The sequence below is a fragment of the Nannospalax galili genome, unplaced genomic scaffold, assembly GCF_000622305.1.
Source record: "Nannospalax galili isolate Female #2095 unplaced genomic scaffold, S.galili_v1.0 scaffold652, whole genome shotgun sequence".
NCBI lineage: Eukaryota > Metazoa > Chordata > Mammalia > Rodentia > Spalacidae > Nannospalax > Nannospalax galili.
The window spans coordinates 2,187,917-2,207,114 of record NW_008332152.1 but is presented as its reverse complement, the minus strand read 5'-3'; the positions used below and the strand labels follow the sequence as shown (position 1 = coordinate 2,207,114).

Here is a 19,198-nt window from a genome sequence, read left to right as displayed (position 1 = left end):
GGTAGGTCAACATGGCCATCCTGCCTATGAGGCGGCTTCTGGCTGCATCTGGGGCCTGGACTGTGGGAGGGCTCCCAGAGGATGGGATCGGGCCTGCACTATGTGCACATGCAATTAGTACTACACCTGCTTTCCTTCTGGGCTCTGTGACATGTCAGGTAGGCACTGTGTGGCCATCTTCAGTAAGAATGCTGAGTGCTGAGCCTCTAGTACACAGACCTGGCCAACACCACCTCACACACTACCACACTCATCACCATATTGTGTGACTTCCTGAGGGACAAAGTGCGGGTGAAACCAGGCACAGGTTTCCGGAGTCCTCACTCATTAAAGTCACAACACCTCTGCAGCCTCAGATGCAGGCTAAATGCCCAGAGGAAATGATTTATGAACTCTGCAGACTGCCAAGTGCTTATTTTATTACTCAGACAGGAAGAGATAACCCTTGGAATTTCCACTTAGCTCACAGCAGAAGTCTAGGTTCTTGAACACATGATGACAAACACAACTGAGAGCCAAGATGCCAAGCAGGAGAGCGAGGCCACAGGCAAGAGTACAGCAACGAGTTCAAGTCGATTAGACCCTTTGGCCACCAGGGCTCATAGCCACCAGGTTGTACATGGGGACTCCCCAGGTGTGCCACGATTATGTGGATCAGAAACACAGGGACAAAGTCTTCTCCTGGCTGAGGAACCAAGACAACAGACATCAGGAGAGTGTGGTCCCAAGCCACTCTGGAAAGTTCTGCTGGACTGTGAGATTTCCCTCCTATCCCAAAAGGCCTTGCCTCCCGAGCTAATACTTACACAGCACTCTGTCCAGTAGATGTGAAGGAAGGGGAACGTGAGCAGGGCTTTGTTTCCTTCTTTGGGCAGCAGCTCCTCTTTGAACTGAACAAAGTTGGATTCCAGGTGAATCATCTTTGGAGCCCGGCCATAGGACCTACAAACAAGGTTTTCAAAGTAACTGAGAAACAAGCATGGAGGCTCTAGGTTCAGTACAGAATCACACACAGAATCATCCTAGAGCCAGCATGGAGGCCCAGCCTACGATCACAGTGTAGCTGTTAGGTGGACGTACCAAGATCACAAGTTTGAAGCCCTAGCAAGTTTCTGTCTCAAAAAAATTGATGGTGAGGTTAGGGAAGTAGCTCCATGTCATAGTGTTTGCCCAACATGAGTAAAGCTGGGGATCAATTCCCTGCAAAACACACACACCACACACACACCACACACACACACACACACACACACACACCACACACACCCCAATTCCCTGCAAAACACACACACCACACCACACCACACACATACACACACCACACACACACACCCCAATTCCCTGCAAAACACACACTCCACACCACACACACACACACCCCAATTCCCAGTGTTTTTATCACAGTAAAAGAACACACACACACACACACACACACACACACACACACACACACCTCTGAAAGTATAAGGCCCTACATGAAGCCACTCCGTTCTTTGGACCCCTCACAGAGGCATTTTCCTTGCACTGACTGCTTCTCTTGCTCGGATCAGCACCAGCTAATCCAGGAAGGGGTGCAGCCAGAACCCAAAGACCCCATACCTTCTCCATTCCATTGGTTCTCTTGGAAGCTGCTGGGAAAGTGTTGGATAAATAGAGGTGAACAGATTCTGATCTCCAGCACCTACAACAGGAGCAAAGAGAAATCCAGTTATGTCACTTTAAGATGAGCATAGGCAAAACACACGTTCAATTCACAAAGTCAGTACTCTGAGGTAATTTTAGACTCATGAGAGTCACATCGTAAAGCAAGACTACCTAAATTTAAGGGACTAGTTTCAGGAACCCCAGCACTTAACCTGCATGTTGGAGTGGAAACCCTCACTGTGCCTCTATGGGCAGAAGCCGCTCATAGAAAAATGGAGAATGAGGCCAGCTCTGGAAGTAGCTCGGCCCCCTCCTGGGCTCGGCAGCCACTGCTTTCTAAAACTGCAGAGGAGCCAGAAAACCCCACATAGGCAAGGGAGGCCTGAGAAGTGTCAGAGACTTCTTCCCTCAGCCACTCAGAGGCACAGTACCAAATGAGCAGTGCTCCACATGAAGCGTAGGACATCGCAGGTCACCCTTTTCCTTGGGCCTCCCCGATCCCAACTCAGACTGGGATAGTTAACCTGTGGCCCCCGGCCTCATGAGGTTAGAGGTGAACCGGGGAGGCCTAAGGCTGGCCTGGGCAGATATGTATGTCTGACCTCACTCTGGTTCTCAGTGTGTCAGCTTGTAGCCTTACTCTAACAGAACTGAAAAGTCCATTTGGCTTTCCTGAAATAACAAGGCCCCTACATACACAAACTAAAAAACCCTTTACTAGACAACAAAAACTGTTCTGCCCAGGGTCCTCTGAAGCCAAAGCATTTTCCTATCTGCTTTTATATCGATCTTAAAGGAGTCACTGGGAATTGTGAGCCATTAGCAATTGCTTATTTTGCCATCACGAGCCTAAAACAGAACCTCTGAAAATCACACAGCAGTGTCAAGTCATTGGGGAGAGAAAGGACTATCTAGGCAGCTGGAAACAGGGGCTAGTCAGGCACTGGGAAGCCTGACTACCTGGACCCTGACCAGCACCACTGCTGACCAACTGCATAAGCCTGAGTTCTGCCCTTTCTGTGCCTGGGGACCAGACTGACAAGAGGAAGGACAGCTCCCCAGCATGGCCAGGATGAGGGTAAGTCAGCACATGAACAAAAACCCCGGGCACAGCCTGGCAGAATAAATTAAAAGCCTGCGGTTACTTTCATCCTGTTTGTTTACTTAGAGCAAAGTAAGTAAAGAAAAAACACAAGCTGATCTCCACAGGAACCCACTGCACAGGTTGTCAGTGCAGACTGGACAGTAACGACATTCTGGCATTCTATCATGAACCCTTTCCCCATGTCCTAATTTAGAAGACTACAGGCCATACATCTGTCAAGGGCAGGATGTCACCTGACACACTGAAGGATTTATTCTGTGACAACACCTACCCAACATTCCAAGACCCAAGTATTTCTGAGGTCCGAGCCCCAGTACCTCAGAGTGGAACTACATTTAAAGATAAGGTTGTTGACATTGATGATTTAGTTAGAATGACATCTTCAGTGAGAGTCCTAATCCTGGGAGGAGAAGAAAATGTGAGGGAGCCAGGCATGTGCACCGAGGGAATGGGCCCTTTACAGAGCCCAGCCTCCACCAGCTCCTCACTTTGATGTGAAGACCACAGTCTTCAGGCCATCAAAGTGCTGCACTAAGTGAATTAAGAACATGAATGCTGAGGAGCCGCTCAACCTGCAAGAGGAACGCAGGCTGAGGGGACACTCAGTCTGTCAGAGGAACGCAGGGCTGAGGGGACACTCAGTCTGTCAGAGGAACGCAGGGCTGAGGGGACACTCAGTCTGTCAGAGGAACGCAGGGCTGAGGGGACACTCAGTCTGTCAGAGGAACGCAGGGCTGAGGGGACACTCAGTCTGTCAGAGGAACGCAGGGCTGAGGGGACACTCAGTCTGTCAGAGGAACGCAGGGCTGAGGGGACACTCAGTCTGTCAGAGGAACGCAGGGCTGAGGGGACACTCAGTCTGTCAGAGGAACGCAGGGCTGAGGGGACACTCAGTCTGTCAGAGGAACGCAGGGCTGAGGGGACACTCAGTCTGTCAGAGGAACGCAGGGCTGAGGGGACACTCAGTCTGTCAGAGGAACGCAGGGCTGAGGGGACACTCAGTCTGTCAGAGGAACGCAGGGCTGAGGGGACACTCAGTCTGTCAGAGGAACGCAGGGCTGAGGGGACACTCAGTCTGTCAGAGGAACGCAGGGCTGAGGGGACACTCAGTCTGTCAGAGGAACGCAGGGCTGAGGGGACACTCAGTCTGTCAGAGGAACGCAGGGCTGAGGGGACACTCAGTCTGTCAGAGGAACGCAGGGCTGAGGGGACACTCAGTCTGTCAGAGGAACGCAGGGCTGAGGGGACACTCAGTCTGTCAGAGGAACGCAGGGCTGAGGGGACACTCAGTCTGTCAGAGGAACGCAGGGCTGAGGGGACACTCAGTCTGTCAGAGGAACGCAGGGCTGAGGGGACACTCAGTCTGTCAGAGGAACGCAGGGCTGAGGGGACACTCAGTCTGTCAGAGGAACGCAGGGCTGAGGGGACACTCAGTCTGTCAGAGGATGGCAGGGTGAGGAGCCGCTCAGTCTGTAAGGTGCTCACCCCTCAGCATGAGGACCAGTGTTCCATCCCCAGAATCCATGTAAGAAGCCTGTCATGATGGCAAGTGCTTGTAATCCCAAGCACTAGAGAGGTAGAAACAGGTGGACAGAGGCTCACTGGAAGTCAGCCTGGCCTACAGGGTGAGTTCCAGGCCAAGTGAAAGACTCTGTCTCAAAATACAAGGTAGAGAATGACACCTGAGGTTGAGATCTGACTTTACCACGTATGTGTATGTGCACACACACACATATGCGCACACAGAAAAAGAAAATGAGGACAAACCACCATATTTTTCTCAGAGCAGAGAGCTATAGAGCAGGCCGTAACTACTTCAGCATTTGTGTCAAGCATCATGAAAACAAGACATGTTTTTCCCAACACCTGAAGGAGAGAAGAGTTGAGATGTAAAACCTCAGAACTCAACCTCTACTCACAGGGCAGGTGACTGAATGAGTAACATTTCATTACAGATTCCTGAAAGCGTCCAACAGCTAAGGAGTCTCTGGAGCATTAAGGCCTGCTGCGGGGCAGCCTCCCCAGAGCAGCCCAAGGACACGGCTACTAAGATAGCAGCTTCCAGGAACCCTGCTCAGAAAAGTCAGGTCTACTGCCTAACTCAAGAGGTCAACTCAGACCAGCTAGTCAAATTAATGCATAAAGGCCATTCAAAGCACAGTCCCATGAACACAAGTCTCTCTGTGTTCCCAGTGCTCAGGGCCAACTAAGGAGACAGACTCAAAAGGCTGGGGAATGCAGTGTCCTGGCTGATGGAACACACCCACCCCACAGGCAGCGACAGTTGTGTGTTGGACCACCTTTGCAGACACCCTCGAAGCATGGTGGCACCAGCCTGAAGGGCAGGCACAAAAGCCCTCAAGTACACAGGAAGAGTAAGGAGCTGCATGAGCCGGCTGCACCTTGTAGAAGGGTACGCACTCCCTCAGGGTGCCGCTTCAGCCCCCTGAAGCTCCCAGGCTCAGAAGGGCACTGCTCAGAAAACCCTGGCATCTGTTGATGTGAGCTGCTCTTGGGCTGCCTGGAGAGCACACATTCACACAGTAACCAGGTAATTTCAAGCTGTATGCTCAGAACAGATGAGGACCAATGACACTCATGTGGGGAGTCTGTAAAGTGACAGAAGCACAACAGGTGATGTCTCTTCTCATCAACCCAGGTGTCCTGGCCACTCAGCTACATCACAGCACTCTGACAGAGCCGTCCTGGTCACTCAGCTACATCACAGCACTCTGCCGTCCTGGTCACTCAGCTACATCACAGCCCTCTGCCGTCCTGGTCACTCAGCTATATCACAGCCCTCTGCCGTCCTGGTCACTCAGCTATATCACAGCACTCTGCCGTCCTGGTCACTCAGCTATATCACAGCCCTCTGCCGTCCTGGTCACTCAGCTATATCACAGCACTCTGCCGTCCTGGTCACTCAGCTATATCACAGCCCTCTGCCGTCCTGGTCACTCAGCTACATCACAGCCCTCTGCCGTCCTGGTCACTCAGCTACATCACAGCCCTCTGCCGTCCTGGTCACTCAGCTACATCACAGCCCTCTGCCGTCCTGGTCACTCAGCTATATCACAGCCCTCTGCCGTCCTGGTCACTCAGCTATATCACAGCCCTCTGCCGTCCTGGTCACTCAGCTATATCACAGCCCTCTGCCGTCCTGGTCACTCAGCTATATCACAGCCCTCTGCCGTCCTGGTCACTCAGCTATATCACAGCCCTCTGCCGTCCTGGTCACTCAGCTATATCACAGCCCTCTGCCGTCCTGGTCACTCAGCTATATCACAGCCCTCTGCCGTCCTGGTCACTCAGCTATATCACAGCCCTCTGCCGTCCTGGTCACTCAGCTATATCACAGCCCTCTGCCGTCCTGGTCACTCAGCTATATCACAGCCCTCTGCCGTCCTGGTCACTCAGCTATATCACAGCCCTCTGCCGTCCTGGTCACTCAGCTATATCACAGCCCTCTGCCGTCCTGGTCACTCAGCTATATCACAGCCCTCTGCCGTCCTGGTCACTCAGCTATATCACAGCCCTCTGCCGTCCTGGTCACTCAGCTATATCACAGCCCTCTGCCGTCCTGGTCACTCAGCTATATCACAGCCCTCTGCCGTCCTGGTCACTCAGCTATATCACAGCCCTCTGCCGTCCTGGTCACTCAGCTATATCACAGCCCTCTGCCGTCCTGGTCACTCAGCTATATCACAGCCCTCTGCCGTCCTGGTCACTCAGCTATATCACAGCCCTCTGCCGTCCTGGTCACTCAGCTATATCACAGCCCTCTGCCGTCCTGGTCACTCAGCTATATCACAGCCCTCTGCCGTCCTGGTCACTCAGCTATATCACAGCCCTCTGCCGTCCTGGTCACTCAGCTATATCACAGCCCTCTGCCGTCCTGGTCACTCAGCTATATCACAGCCCTCTGCCGTCCTGGTCACTCAGCTATATCACAGCCCTCTGCCGTCCTGGTCACTCAGCTATATCACAGCCCTCTGCCGTCCTGGTCACTCAGCTATATCACAGCCCTCTGCCGTCCTGGTCACTCAGCTATATCACAGCCCTCTGCCGTCCTGGTCACTCAGCTATATCACAGCCCTCTGCCGTCCTGGTCACTCAGCTATATCACAGCCCTCTGCCGTCCTGGTCACTCAGCTATATCACAGCCCTCTGCCGTCCTGGTCACTCAGCTATATCACAGCCCTCTGCCGTCCTGGTCACTCAGCTATATCACAGCCCTCTGCCGTCCTGGTCACTCAGCTATATCACAGCCCTCTGCCGTCCTGGTCACTCAGCTATATCACAGCCCTCTGCCGTCCTGGTCACTCAGCTATATCACAGCCCTCTGCCGTCCTGGTCACTCAGCTATATCACAGCCCTCTGCCGTCCTGGTCACTCAGCTATATCACAGCCCTCTGCCGTCCTGGTCACTCAGCTATATCACAGCCCTCTGCCGTCCTGGTCACTCAGCTATATCACAGCCCTCTGCCGTCCTGGTCACTCAGCTATATCACAGCCCTCTGCCGTCCTGGTCACTCAGCTACATCACAGCCCTCTGCCGTCCTGGTCACTCAGCTACATCACAGCACTCTGACAGGGCCGTCCTGGTCACTCAGCTACATCACAGCACTCTGCATGGGGCTCATAAATAAGCAGCAGCATGTCGGTTCCTGAGCTGGAAGTGCAAAAACAGGCTCCCAACCTGCTTCGCTCTTATCATGTCCTCCCATGGTGGGAGGAGTGGGGCTCTTTGATATTAACACCTTAGTGGGAGCTCCAGTCCATCAGAGATGTCAAGCCAGCCCATGGAGGAGGGCATAGGTGCTTTCCCAGCAGGCCGAGGTTGAGTAGCCAGTGAAGTCGAAGCAGGGATTCAGACTGACAGCCTGGCTTCTGACACCATGCTCTGCTCAGCTCCTCAATTTCTGTGACTGTATTTTCTCTACTTTGTTTATAGCAGCTGTATCAACACTGACTGGTTCTTGAAAACTTCTGCTCACAGACAGAAGATCTCTCATTCACTAACCCAGAAGTGTAAAAGGGCCAGGAAGCTGTCCCCATGAGAGAGTGGCCAAGAAAAACCAGGTCCAGCCAGTCCTGGCTGGTGCAGACTTCTTGAAGACCTGACACCATCCTCTTTGGGATTAACACTTGGATTTAGGAGACCTGGGTTGGGGAAAAGATCTTCACGAAGATTTTAAATGTCTGCTGACCCAGTGACATTCCTTACTGTAATTTTAGAGGCAGAAGTCCCAAGTCACAGGACTGTTCAGCTTGTTAGAGGTAGCTACCCTCACCCTCACCAGCCGCATCCTGTTTTAAGGTCAGATTTGTTCTGGGGCCTCTGGATCCACAGCACTCACCATGGAAAGGCAGGTGGACTTAGCTAAGGTCTGAGACAAAACCTGAGCAGGGCTGGGAGAGTACATCTCTGCTGTCTGAGATTCAGAAACTTCATGAAAGAGCCCCAAGAACTCCTCGCCCCTTTCACCAAGGGAGGACACAGAATGAGGCTGGACTAGGATAGAGGGTCCTCCGAAAAAAGACCCTAGGACTCCATTTCTGAACAAGGAAGTCAAGGACGCACAGAACGGATCTAACACTTGCTGTCTAGAAAACTTCAGAATGGCTACTCATGCATGCTGCCACCAAGACAGGTCAGTAAGAGGCAGCTCCAGCACAGCTGGGGCACATCTGCGCAGGGCTGGTCTTTGAGCCGAAGCAAGCATGCACATTCATTCATCTCTCCTCAACAGCCTTGCTAAGAAAGACCTTCCAATGGACAGTAGGACAACCAAGGGCAGAGGTCGGAAGTCACCTCAGCCTGCTCGACAACGGATAATGGATTAGCCATACCTCACACACAATGTCAATGCGTAATGAAAAGTCACTGATGCTTCACATCAGGAGCTGTCACGGGAAATAACATGGAACATGACCTTCTGCCTGCCACTGCTCTTCCCTGAGCACTTCTCATCTGACAGCGGGGGCGACAAGTGAGGGTCAAAGAGAAAGCGAACAGCAGAGGGGAAGCCACAGCAGGACCCAGGTGCTATAAGTAGGAAGTGAGGCTCAGTTCACCCCAAGAAAATGAGCGGCCCTTCACTGGCAGCAGGCATGGTAGCACAGGCCTATAATCCCAGTACATGGGAGTTGGAGGAGGCAGGAGAATCAGGAGTTCAAGGCCAGTCCTACTTATATAATATGAACCAAAGTTCCCTGGAAGAAAGAAAGAGAAACAAAGAGAGCCTGCCTCACCTGTGTTAGAGTCTGCTAGGCTGGGGCCGGGCATGGTGCCGTACACCTTTAATCCTAGCACTTGGGAGGCAGAGACAGGCGGATCTAGGTCTACATAGGGAGTTCCAGGTCAGCTGGGGCTACAGGGGCCACAGGGAGACCCTGTCTCAAAAAGACAAAAAAAAAAAAGAGTTTACTAGGCTGACTCATTAGAACTTCTGTGACTGTGGAGAGTTGGAATACTGCAGGTCTAGAGCCAAATTATCCTAGGCTATCTTCAGTTACCTTAATAGCTGTTCACTGCTCACTCTGTGTTTGACTTGACATCCTTGTGACTATTAGGTAAATCCCTTTGGACTGTACTAACAAACTCCTAAATTTCACCAACCTAAAGGCTAAGAGTGTCATGAGAGGGCATCTGAGGCCTAGAGCAGAGATCTCCCTGCTGTGCTGTAACCGCCAATCTGTCATATTTTTAAAGTGCGTTGATTTATGACTTTCTTTGTTCTGTTACTATAAAAACTTCATGAAACTGTTACCACATTGGAATATGGTATTGGGGGTGACCTGAAACTGGGTTCCTGGGCCATGGTCATTACATTTGGCTCCAGAACAAACTATCTCTTCTTCCCTCTGAGGTGAGAGTTGTGTTACTGAGCCAACAATGCTGAGAGGGAGGTATAGGCTTCACAATACCTTGTCTCAAACAACACAACACAACACAAAAGGCACAGGTAATTGAACTGAGGGGGAGAAGGAAAGTGGGAGTCATCCACAGAGCTCTACCCCAAGCCCACATGTAAGGAACCGATCCTACGTCGGCACAATAGGGACCTTTTGGCTGCCTGCTGTCACCTACCCCTGCCTCAACAGCTCTGCCCCTTTGCCCAGGTCTCTCTATGCCTGTGGCAACTAGCCTTTCTTGTGGCCTATACTGCGGTCTCTGCATGCTCTCCTCCAAACCCTCATCCACACAGGGGTGAACTCTGTGTGGTCAGGCTGGCACAGCAAGTGCCTTTACTGCTGAACCATCTCACTGGCCCCAGTTTGCAGCTTTTAAAGTCAGAGCAAACAGAAGCATTGTAAGGGCCTGGGTGAGTCTTGCAGGTTAAGAAACACCTCTGTCTGCTGTGGGCATGCTGTGCCCTGGCACTGAGGACAAAGGGATCCCCGCTGCTTTTCTCATAGTCTCCCTTCATAGCCCTAAAGCCTTTGTTAAAAACCTGCTTTCTCAATGGAGCCTAACTGCAGTTTCCAAACAGCACAACCAGGAAGGAGAATTTGGCAAACCCAGCCAAGTTACAGAGCATTTTCCACCCTCACACCCTTCTGGCAGGGCTCTACCCCAAATTCCACCCAAGGAGATGACTAGGACAGACCACAGGATGTGGAGCTCCAGAGGCAGGGAAAGGGAGGGAGAGCCCCACACACTCCATAATCTCTCATCTGAGGGAAATACAGCATGTTTACTAGTTCTTATTACAGTTTTTAACATTTATTTATCTGGGAGGGGGTGCGCATGCACCACGGTGAGCCTGTGGAAGGCACAGGACAACTGTTACTTCTCCCCTTCCACCATGTGGGTTCTGGGGCTCAAACGCAGGTTGTCAGGCGTGGTTGGTGGCAAGTTCCTTTACCCACCGAGCCATCTTGTTGGTTCTATATTGTTTTAAGTAGCAGGATAAACCATAAAAAATTTACAATGAAATACTTATGGAGGGGGATGGCAGGGAGAGGACAGAACACAGTTGTCCCTTGCATCAGAAAGAGTGGCTCCAGGGCCCCAGTGGACACTAACATCTGCCTACACTCAAGCCCCTTTACAAGATGGCACATTACTTACGCAGAACCCACACAGTGTCCCATACACTGAAAACCGCTGATTGCAGGCCTATATAGCATACACGCTGCAGAGCTGTTGGCACACTCCACTGTTTAGTGGGTAACGGCATGCACTGAGTTACAGATGCAGTTTTTGGCCCTGTATGTTTGCAATCCACATGACTGCTGAATTCAGAGGTGAGCCCACTGCTATAAAGATGGACTGTACCTGGGCATAGTGGCACACACCTGTCATCTAGCACCCAGGGGGCTGGGCAAAGCACCACAAATTCAAGGCTTGCCTAGACTACACAGTGAGCTCTTGCCTCACAAACAACAAACCCACAAAAGTCAACTATCAGACTTCTTTAATTTAAATATACTTTATTTTGTACCTTTGATTCTAGAAGCAATTGTTTTATATAACTATAAAATTATTTTATATAACTATAAAATTTATATAACCTAAAATAATAAGTAAAATGAATGGAAAAAAAATCAAACTAAAACAGCCAGTTTAAACTCAGTTCCTGAGTGCCCCCCCCAGCATTCACTACATACCCACAGGCCTGTGTCCCTGAGTCCCCGCTGCAGGGCTCACTCCACACCCACAGACCCGTGTTCCTGAGTCCCCGCAAAGAGTTCACTCTGCACCCACAGGCCTGTGTCCCTGAGTCCCCCCAAAGACAGCACTCTGTACCCGTAGACATGTGTTTCTGAGTCCTGCTGCTGCAGCCAAGGACTCAGGGCCACTCAGGACAGTCATGGGACAGTGCCATGCAGCCCCTGCACCTTGCAACAGAGGCAGCGCCTGGCCTTGCTCATTAAAACTGATACTTCAGGCCCGCTGCCCTGCTCACCCTGAACTCCAGGCAGCCCACTGTGTTCTAATAAGCACCCCAGGGGTTCTGAGTCACTCAGGCTTGAGAAACCCACCCTTAACTCTATCACTCTAAGTCTCACAAAAACTGGTATTTTCACTGTGGAAAGAAAGAAAATATAGAACAGTTATAACCTCTTGAAGTCTTGAACTTTAACTGAACAGGCCACCTTTACAACATGTCTTTTCTGAACAGGCCTAGCAACAAGGAGTCCAACCAAGGCAAGTGTATAGACTCCACTGCCCTGAAAGGAAGCAGGGCTCCCTGGATGACAGTGCCTGCAGATCAGGGACATGAAACAAACAGTGGGCTGGACACCTGCTATTCCCCAGTGAAGAGCCTAGCAAAGCTCCCTGCCTCAGAAGCCAGCCCTTAAGTTCTCCCAGCCAAAGGTCGGCCTTGCACACCAATGTGGCACCTAGCACACAGTGGCCCAAACACACCAAGATGCTCACGACACTGAAAGACTGTCACTGAAGAAGACCAGTGAGCCAGCTCTGAAAGCAGTTCTGTGAAGTCAGGCATCCAAGTGCTATAAGCATGCATGTATATATGTACACACACATACTTTTATGTGTGTTTTACCTGCATGTATGCAAGTGCACCCATGTCATGCAATGCCCACAAAAGCCAGAAGAGGACACTGGATCCCCTGGAACTGGAGTTACAGGTGGTTGTTAGCCGCCGTGTGGGTGCTGGAAACTGAACCCAGGCCCTCTGCAAGAGCTCTTAACCAACTGAGTCATCTCTGCAGCCCCACACATACTCTTTATAGCAGTATTTCTACTAGTAAGAGAGAAAGAAATGTTCAAATTAGAATCTCATCGCTCTGCAACCTTCGGGGTTAATGGAGAGTCACTCGTACCTTATGCACTGAGACAGTCAAAACAAAACAAGAAGGAATGAAAATTTCAAGATCTCCGGCAGATGAGGCAGCAAGAACTCTACAGGAAAGCTGTGCTGGAGTAGTGGGTACCAGCTAGGAAGAAGCTGAGTGCAACTTCTGAGAGAATTTGCTCACTTAGATACTAATTTGCCGGGGGTTCGAACCAGCGACCCCCACGCAGTGATGATTGGGATGAGTAAGCCCCCAGTACCGGGGACACTCAGACCCAACGGGGAGTCTAGCCAGGCAGGGATTCATTTATTGCAGGTGTTACAGAGCTGATAAAGGCACCTGGAACTCCCCCCTCCCGCCGAGGGTGTATCTTAAGGATGGTCACGCACTGATCATGCACTCCTCAGCAGTGCGGAAGTATTCTTCAGACTTTCAAAGCAAGCCAGGCCGCCCCCCAGTAACTTCCTTTCAGACCTATGCAAGGTGGGGCCTTTAGGTCCCCACACTAATTCAAACAATTCTTTTTCTTTTTGGGTCTTTTTGAAACAGGGTCTTCCTGTAACCCCAGATGGTCTGGAACTCACAATGTAGACCAGGCTGGCCTTGATTGCTCTCACAGAGATCTGCCTGCCTCTGCCTCCTGGGTACTGGGATTAAGGGGGTGTGCCACTATATCTGCCTAATTCAAACAATTCTTTAGGTAAAAAAAAGTTAAGACACAAAGGAGGCCAGGATGGCAGTGTGCACCTACTTCCCCAGCACTAAAGAACCAGAGCCAGGAGGATCATGAGTTTGAGGCCAGTCCATATAGCAAGACTCTGTCAAGAGACAGAAAGAGAGAGAAAGACAGACACAGAGACAGAGAGGGAGAGAGGTGTGAAGCAAAGAAACAAAGAAAAAAAAGGAAAAGAAAAGGACAGACACAGGAAGCTTAAACTACTTCATATTAAGAAATTGTCCTAGGTACAATAAAAGTTTGTACTGATGCTTTAAAAAGTCTATTTTTTTTTTGCATTCTAATCCTGTTTATTCAACGCAATCCTTTTACGCTATAAAGTACAAATACAACCTTATCTAAAATACTGCCAAGTTACAAAACTCAAAACAAATACTATAGTACTGACTGTACAATAAGAGAAAAAAAGCATTATACATGTTGCCTGCAATCTAACCTGCAAGGCCACCACGAATGGCAGGTGAAATGGGGAGGGAGGGCTCTGAGGCAACCCTGCAGACAGGCTCGCCAACGTCAGAGAGTGGGACAGACAAGGAGGCATGAAAGACAACCATTTAGGAGGTGGATGACCCTTCCCAGTGTCCAGACCTAACAGAACAGCAGCTTGGTCCCCTTTCCTGTAGATGTGGTACAGCAACAGCAAGAATGTGACAAGGTCCCTGACTGGTCCTAGGTGGCCAGTGAGGTTTACTTGTCCCAACCGGCTCTGTCATCAGACTCTCAGGAACTGGGAGGAGTGAGTGAACTTTCTAGCCAGAAAATTTCAGGGCACCTTTATGGGCACAGTCCTGAACCAGCAGCACCTCTGCAGCCAGAACTCCTGCACAGGATGTGTCCCCACTGCTGTCTTCAAGGCAGCAGGGTCAGGACTTCCATCCATGTGTTTCTCGGCTTCTCCTGGATTCTCAAATTCCACATATGCGCAGCCTTTGGATAGATGAGGATGCATCCTTTCTACAGACATGTCAATCATTTTAATTTTCCCATAGGTGGAAAATATCTCTATGATCTGCTCCTTGGTCACATTCCTAGTGAGCCTCCCAATGTGCACTCCTGGTGGTTTAGGGTAAGGCTCCACCCTTCCTCTCTGTTCTAGTCTGTTTCCCCATTGCTGTGAGAAAATACTCTGACCAACACCAACTTGGGGAGGAAAGGGTTTATTCGACTTACATCTCCCAGGTCACAGTTCATCACTGAGGGAGCCCAAGGTAGGAACTCAGAGCAGGAACCTAGAGGCAGGAGCTGGAACACAGGCCATGGAGGAACGCTGCTTTCCCCTGGCCCCTGCTTAGCCTGCTTTTTTATGCAACACAGGCCCACCTGCCCAGTGGCGGCACTACCCACAGTCTTTCTTTCTTTCTTTCTTTCTTTCTTTCTTTCTTTCTCTTTCTTTTTTGTCCTCTTTTGAGACAGGGTCTCCTTGTAGCCACAGCTGTCCTGGAACTCCCTATGTAGACCAGGCTGGCCTTGAACTCACAGAGATCCGCCTGCCTCTGCCTCCCAAGTGCTGGGATTAAAGGTGTGCGCCACCACGCCCAGCTTGAGCCTGCTTTCTTATACAACACAGGCCCACCTGCCCAGGGCTAGCACCACACAGTGGGTTGAACCCTCCCACATCACTCAACAATCAAGAAAATACCCCAGAGACATGGCCGCAGGCCAGTCCAAGGGCGGCAGTTCTCCAGGTGTGTCAAGTTGACGACTAAAGCTGTCCGGCACACTGTCCTTTCCATGTCTTTTAGGTAGCTTAGATTTGGAGCGGGAGCAATGCCTGTTGTCATGCCTTGGTCAAGAAGGGCTTGGAGAGCTGGAGGAGCTGCTAGACCTGGAGCTGTGGTATATGTTATAGCTTCCTGCCCACTGGATACAGAAGAGGAGCTGGAGCCACTGCTGAAGCCTGTGCTGGTGCTGCTGCACCTCTTGAGTCATCCCTGCCATGGTCCTTGCCTGGCTCCTTAGTAGTCCCTTTGTCTTCAGAGCGATCCTTGGACTTCTCATCAGAACAGTCCTTGTGTTTGGTCGGAGACGGAGCCCCAGTGCTGGGCTTTTCTCATTTTCTTTGACTCCTAGCAAGCTCTTCTTTTTCACCCCTGATAAATCCGTTCTCCCCTTCTGAGGTGTTCAAAGCAGCAATGGCAGACTCACTTAACTGAACTCTTACTTCTAACTCGAGTCTGAAAAATAATCCCTAATGATGGCAATTTACGCCAAAGAGCAGCATCTTCCCAAGGCCGCCACCTCCTCCAGCTCTTCTCAGACACTGAGGCCAGCATGACTCTCAGAAAGTCTCTGTTTTTATAAGATTATTATTTTTAAATTGTGTATGTGTATGCACATGTATATGGCACCCTTGGAATCCAGAAGAGGGTGTCAGATCCCCTTGAGCTGGAGCTACAAGCAGTTGTGAGCTATTCGAGGAGGGTGCTGGGAACCACACCCAGGTCCTCTAGAAGAGCAGCCAGTGCTCTTAGCTCTGAGCCATCTCTCCAGCATGACTCTCTACCCTTTAGAGACACCCTAACCCTAGCTTTCTCTTCTGAGCACTTCACACCTCATACACTCATCACCACTTACATGTGTTGCTGTCCTTGAACTTAGTAGATGTGAGCTCCAAAGGGGTTGGGTCTCACTCACTAATGTGGCTCACACATCATCATATGCCTGGCATGGAACAAGACCTGAGTGACATCAGCTGATAGTCCAGCTTCTCTCATGTTACAGACCCAGGGCCCCCAAAGCACAGGGTATCCTGGAATAGGAGGACTGGCAATGCTGGAGGGTCAGGCTCACAGAGTGTATGTCTGATGGTGACTACACAGCTGACGTCATCCACAGAAGCTGAAGGGAGTACAGCGGCATTTTAAGACCATTTCACTCTCTGGAAAAGGCCTTCTCAAAGGTATCTTTTAGGGATAATGCCCCCTCATGGGCAGATGGTGTCTGTCTTCCCTGAGCAGTGGTGGGGAGAGCTCCTGTGGGTGCTACCGGGCACCAGTGATCACGGTCAGCACAACAAAGATGGCCCTCCGCACTCCCCTTTGAATGATCTGTGTACCCTCCTGCTGTTACCCTTGACAGGGGAAGCCTGCTGATGGGTCCCAGTTAACAATGTGCCCACAAACAGTGTGCCTCAGATATATGGGCTGTGCCAGTACCAAGGTTCTGCTAAACACTCCAGGCTGAACTCTAGGCAGTCCCATAAACATGAACAGACCTACTAAATAGGACAACTGTCTACATACAGCAGTCCCAGTCAAACAGCCAAGGTCCAAACCTGTCAGTTTCATCACTTCCCTAGTCATTCTAGGTGTTTACTGAGTGTGACAGTTTGAATGAGAACGTCCCCCACAGGCTCCAAGTATTTGGACATTCTGTCCCCAGATGGTGGCGCTGTTTTGGGAGGTCTTAGAAGGTGTGGCCCAGCTGGAGGAAGCACATCACGGGGGCAGGCTTAGAGAGTTCTTAAGCCTTGCTGGATCTCCAGTTGCTCTCTTGTTTCCTGCGCCTGCTTGAAGATATGAGAGCTTAGCTCCTCTTCCTCCTCCTCCAGCCACCTCTGCCGCCATGCCTCCCCGCCATGACGGACTGACTCCTGCCCCTTTGGAACAGTAAGCTAAATAAACTCTTCCTTCTGTAAGTCGCTTTGGTCAGTGTTTCTATCACAGCAACAGGAAAGTGACTGATACACTGAGTTGTTCACTTATTATTTTTGTGGTGCTGGAACGTAGACCTAGCACAAGACATGGTAGCAGGTTGAGATGCTCTGCACTGACCACCAGTCCTCTCTCCTCATCCTTAATTGTTACAAACCAGTACTGAGAAATGAAACACCATGAGACGTTCACAAAGATGAACAAAAGCATGTTTCCCCAGAGAAGAGGGTAAACCACACAAGATCTCTCTTGCTCATGAGCCCTCCCTTCCTCTCCTTTTTCTCCCTCCCCCCTCCCCACACAAGCTGTCACGGAGCCCAGGCTGCTAAGAGGCTGAGAATGACCTTGAACTCCTGATCCTCCTGCCTCCTACAAGGTGCTGTGTAGCAGGAGGCCTCCAAAGATGGCGAGGACCCAGAGCCCTGGGATTCAGCGAGAATTCACTTCACTTCTTGGTCCGCAAATAGCCTGCCAAAAGGAGCCCATGCCTCCGTACCCTGCTCACGAGCCCAGTGACTGCTGACAGACTGCATGGCCTGGACCAATCAGAAAACAATACGCTGACTAAAAGGACTTGGGGGTGGAGAAAAGGGAACTATAAGGCCTGCCCCCTCCTGCATCAAATGAGCCTGCAGCACCTCGCCTAGTGCTTTCTTCTACCCAACTCCTGGGGTCTGTGTGTCGTAACCCCACGCACCTCTTACCGCCCCCCCAATCGGCAGGGGACCCGATCCAGGTTAGGGTCTTCACAGCTGGCCTGAGGAGAACCCACGACACCTGGTGCCTGAACAGGGACCCCTGCCCATGGTGTTGGTGACACCCAGAGCCTCGGTTCGTTCGGTAAGTAGGCCCCTGGTCTTGTCTGTTTCTTCGGCTGCTCGAGGGTAAGCGAGTAGCCCCCTCCTCTGTCCCCTCCACCCTGTCTGTCATCTTTATTGTTGGACTAGTTTGTTAGGTCAGGGAGGCACACTCCACCACGTGGTCCCGAAGCCCAGCCGGCACCTCCCCCCTCTCAGCTCGTCCAGGTGAGTTCACATAAGGGCTGATCCACCCCGAACTCAGAGCCGAGGCTTCGGGTCACCCTGTTGCCTGTCCCGGAGACACCATGTGAGCATATGGCTGGAGGTGTCACGGCCTCCAGAAGTCCCTCACCGAGCACAAGACATTTGGATCCGATACACCTTTACATGTCGGAGCAGTTTACATCGCTGATCCACCCCAAACTCAGAGCCCAGGCTTCAGGTCACCCTGTTGCCTGTCCCGGAGACACCATGTGAGCATACGGCTGGAGGTGTCACGGCCTCCAGAAGTCCCTCACCGAGCACACGACATTTGGATCCGATATACCTTTACATGTCAGGTGGTTTACATCCAAGTGGCTCACGGTGCTTCTTTGCTTCCTTTGTGCCCTCTTGGTAGTCACCGTCGGCGAATTCCCCTTCATGAGATAACCAGAGGGTTGAAAGTGAAACCAAAAGATATGAACACTTTTGGGATGAAGCCACTAATTTGGCACCGTGGGTCTCCCCTGAAAACGTGGGACCCTGACACGTGGATGCAGGTCCTCTTCCTGGCCCAAGAAAAGGAGGTCGGGTCAGGGATCACTCCTCCCCCAATTGTTCGGCATCATTGTTAGCCTTAAATCCTCCTCTCCTGAGGAAGTCATCTCAGCCCACAACAAACACTGCTGGAAGCAATCTAATGTAGATCTGGCTATTACCTCAACCCCAGACCTCCCAGACCCCCCGACCCGGAGGTGGATGCAGCCTCTGTGCCCACTTCCAATAAGGAAGGAGCTCCTTTGCCTATATCTCAGGATACTCTCCTAGAGCTACCATGCCCAGAAATTCCCCCACCCCACTACCCATGGAAGGAGTTACTCTCTCCCCTGCCCAGTAACCTTCCCACCCCTTCCCCTGCTACCATGCCCCTCCCTCCTAGGCCACCCTCCTTAAAAGCCTCACCCGCCTTTGTCTGCATTTCTGCCTTTGTCCGCATTTCCGGTTAATGATGCAACGCAGCGTCCATGGCTGCCCACCCCACTTGCTGACCTCATTCTTATCCACAAGGTAGCTGAGCAATCAGGCCCTGACTCCCCGTATTTTGAACAGGTTCTTCACCAGTGGTCCTTACAGTTACAAACCCACTATGATTGGTATAGCTTACTAAAGGCAGTCTTAGAACCCTCAGTCTTTCTAAACTGGCGTGAAGCCTATGACGATCAGACTGAAAACCAGGCACGCCTAAATCTCCAATATGGCCTCAACATTACATTGGACATGCTCA

General features: G+C 51.1%; 1 protein-coding gene and 1 pseudogene across 1 annotated transcript in view; both read right to left on the bottom strand.

Moving 5' to 3' along the window:
• Trappc10 (trafficking protein particle complex 10) overlaps positions 1–19,198 on the bottom strand; it is a 103,250-nt gene that overhangs the window by 65,233 nt on the left and 18,819 nt on the right. Inside the window, exons 2-3 of the mRNA XM_008827390.3 lie at positions 1,600–1,681; positions 807–942 (exon numbers count right to left, since the gene is read on the bottom strand). Of these exons, the coding sequence (XP_008825612.1) occupies positions 807–942; positions 1,600–1,681 (218 nt within the window). The remainder of the gene's footprint in view (positions 1–806; positions 943–1,599; positions 1,682–19,198) is intronic.
• LOC115069336 lies at positions 14,023–15,480 on the bottom strand (annotated as a pseudogene).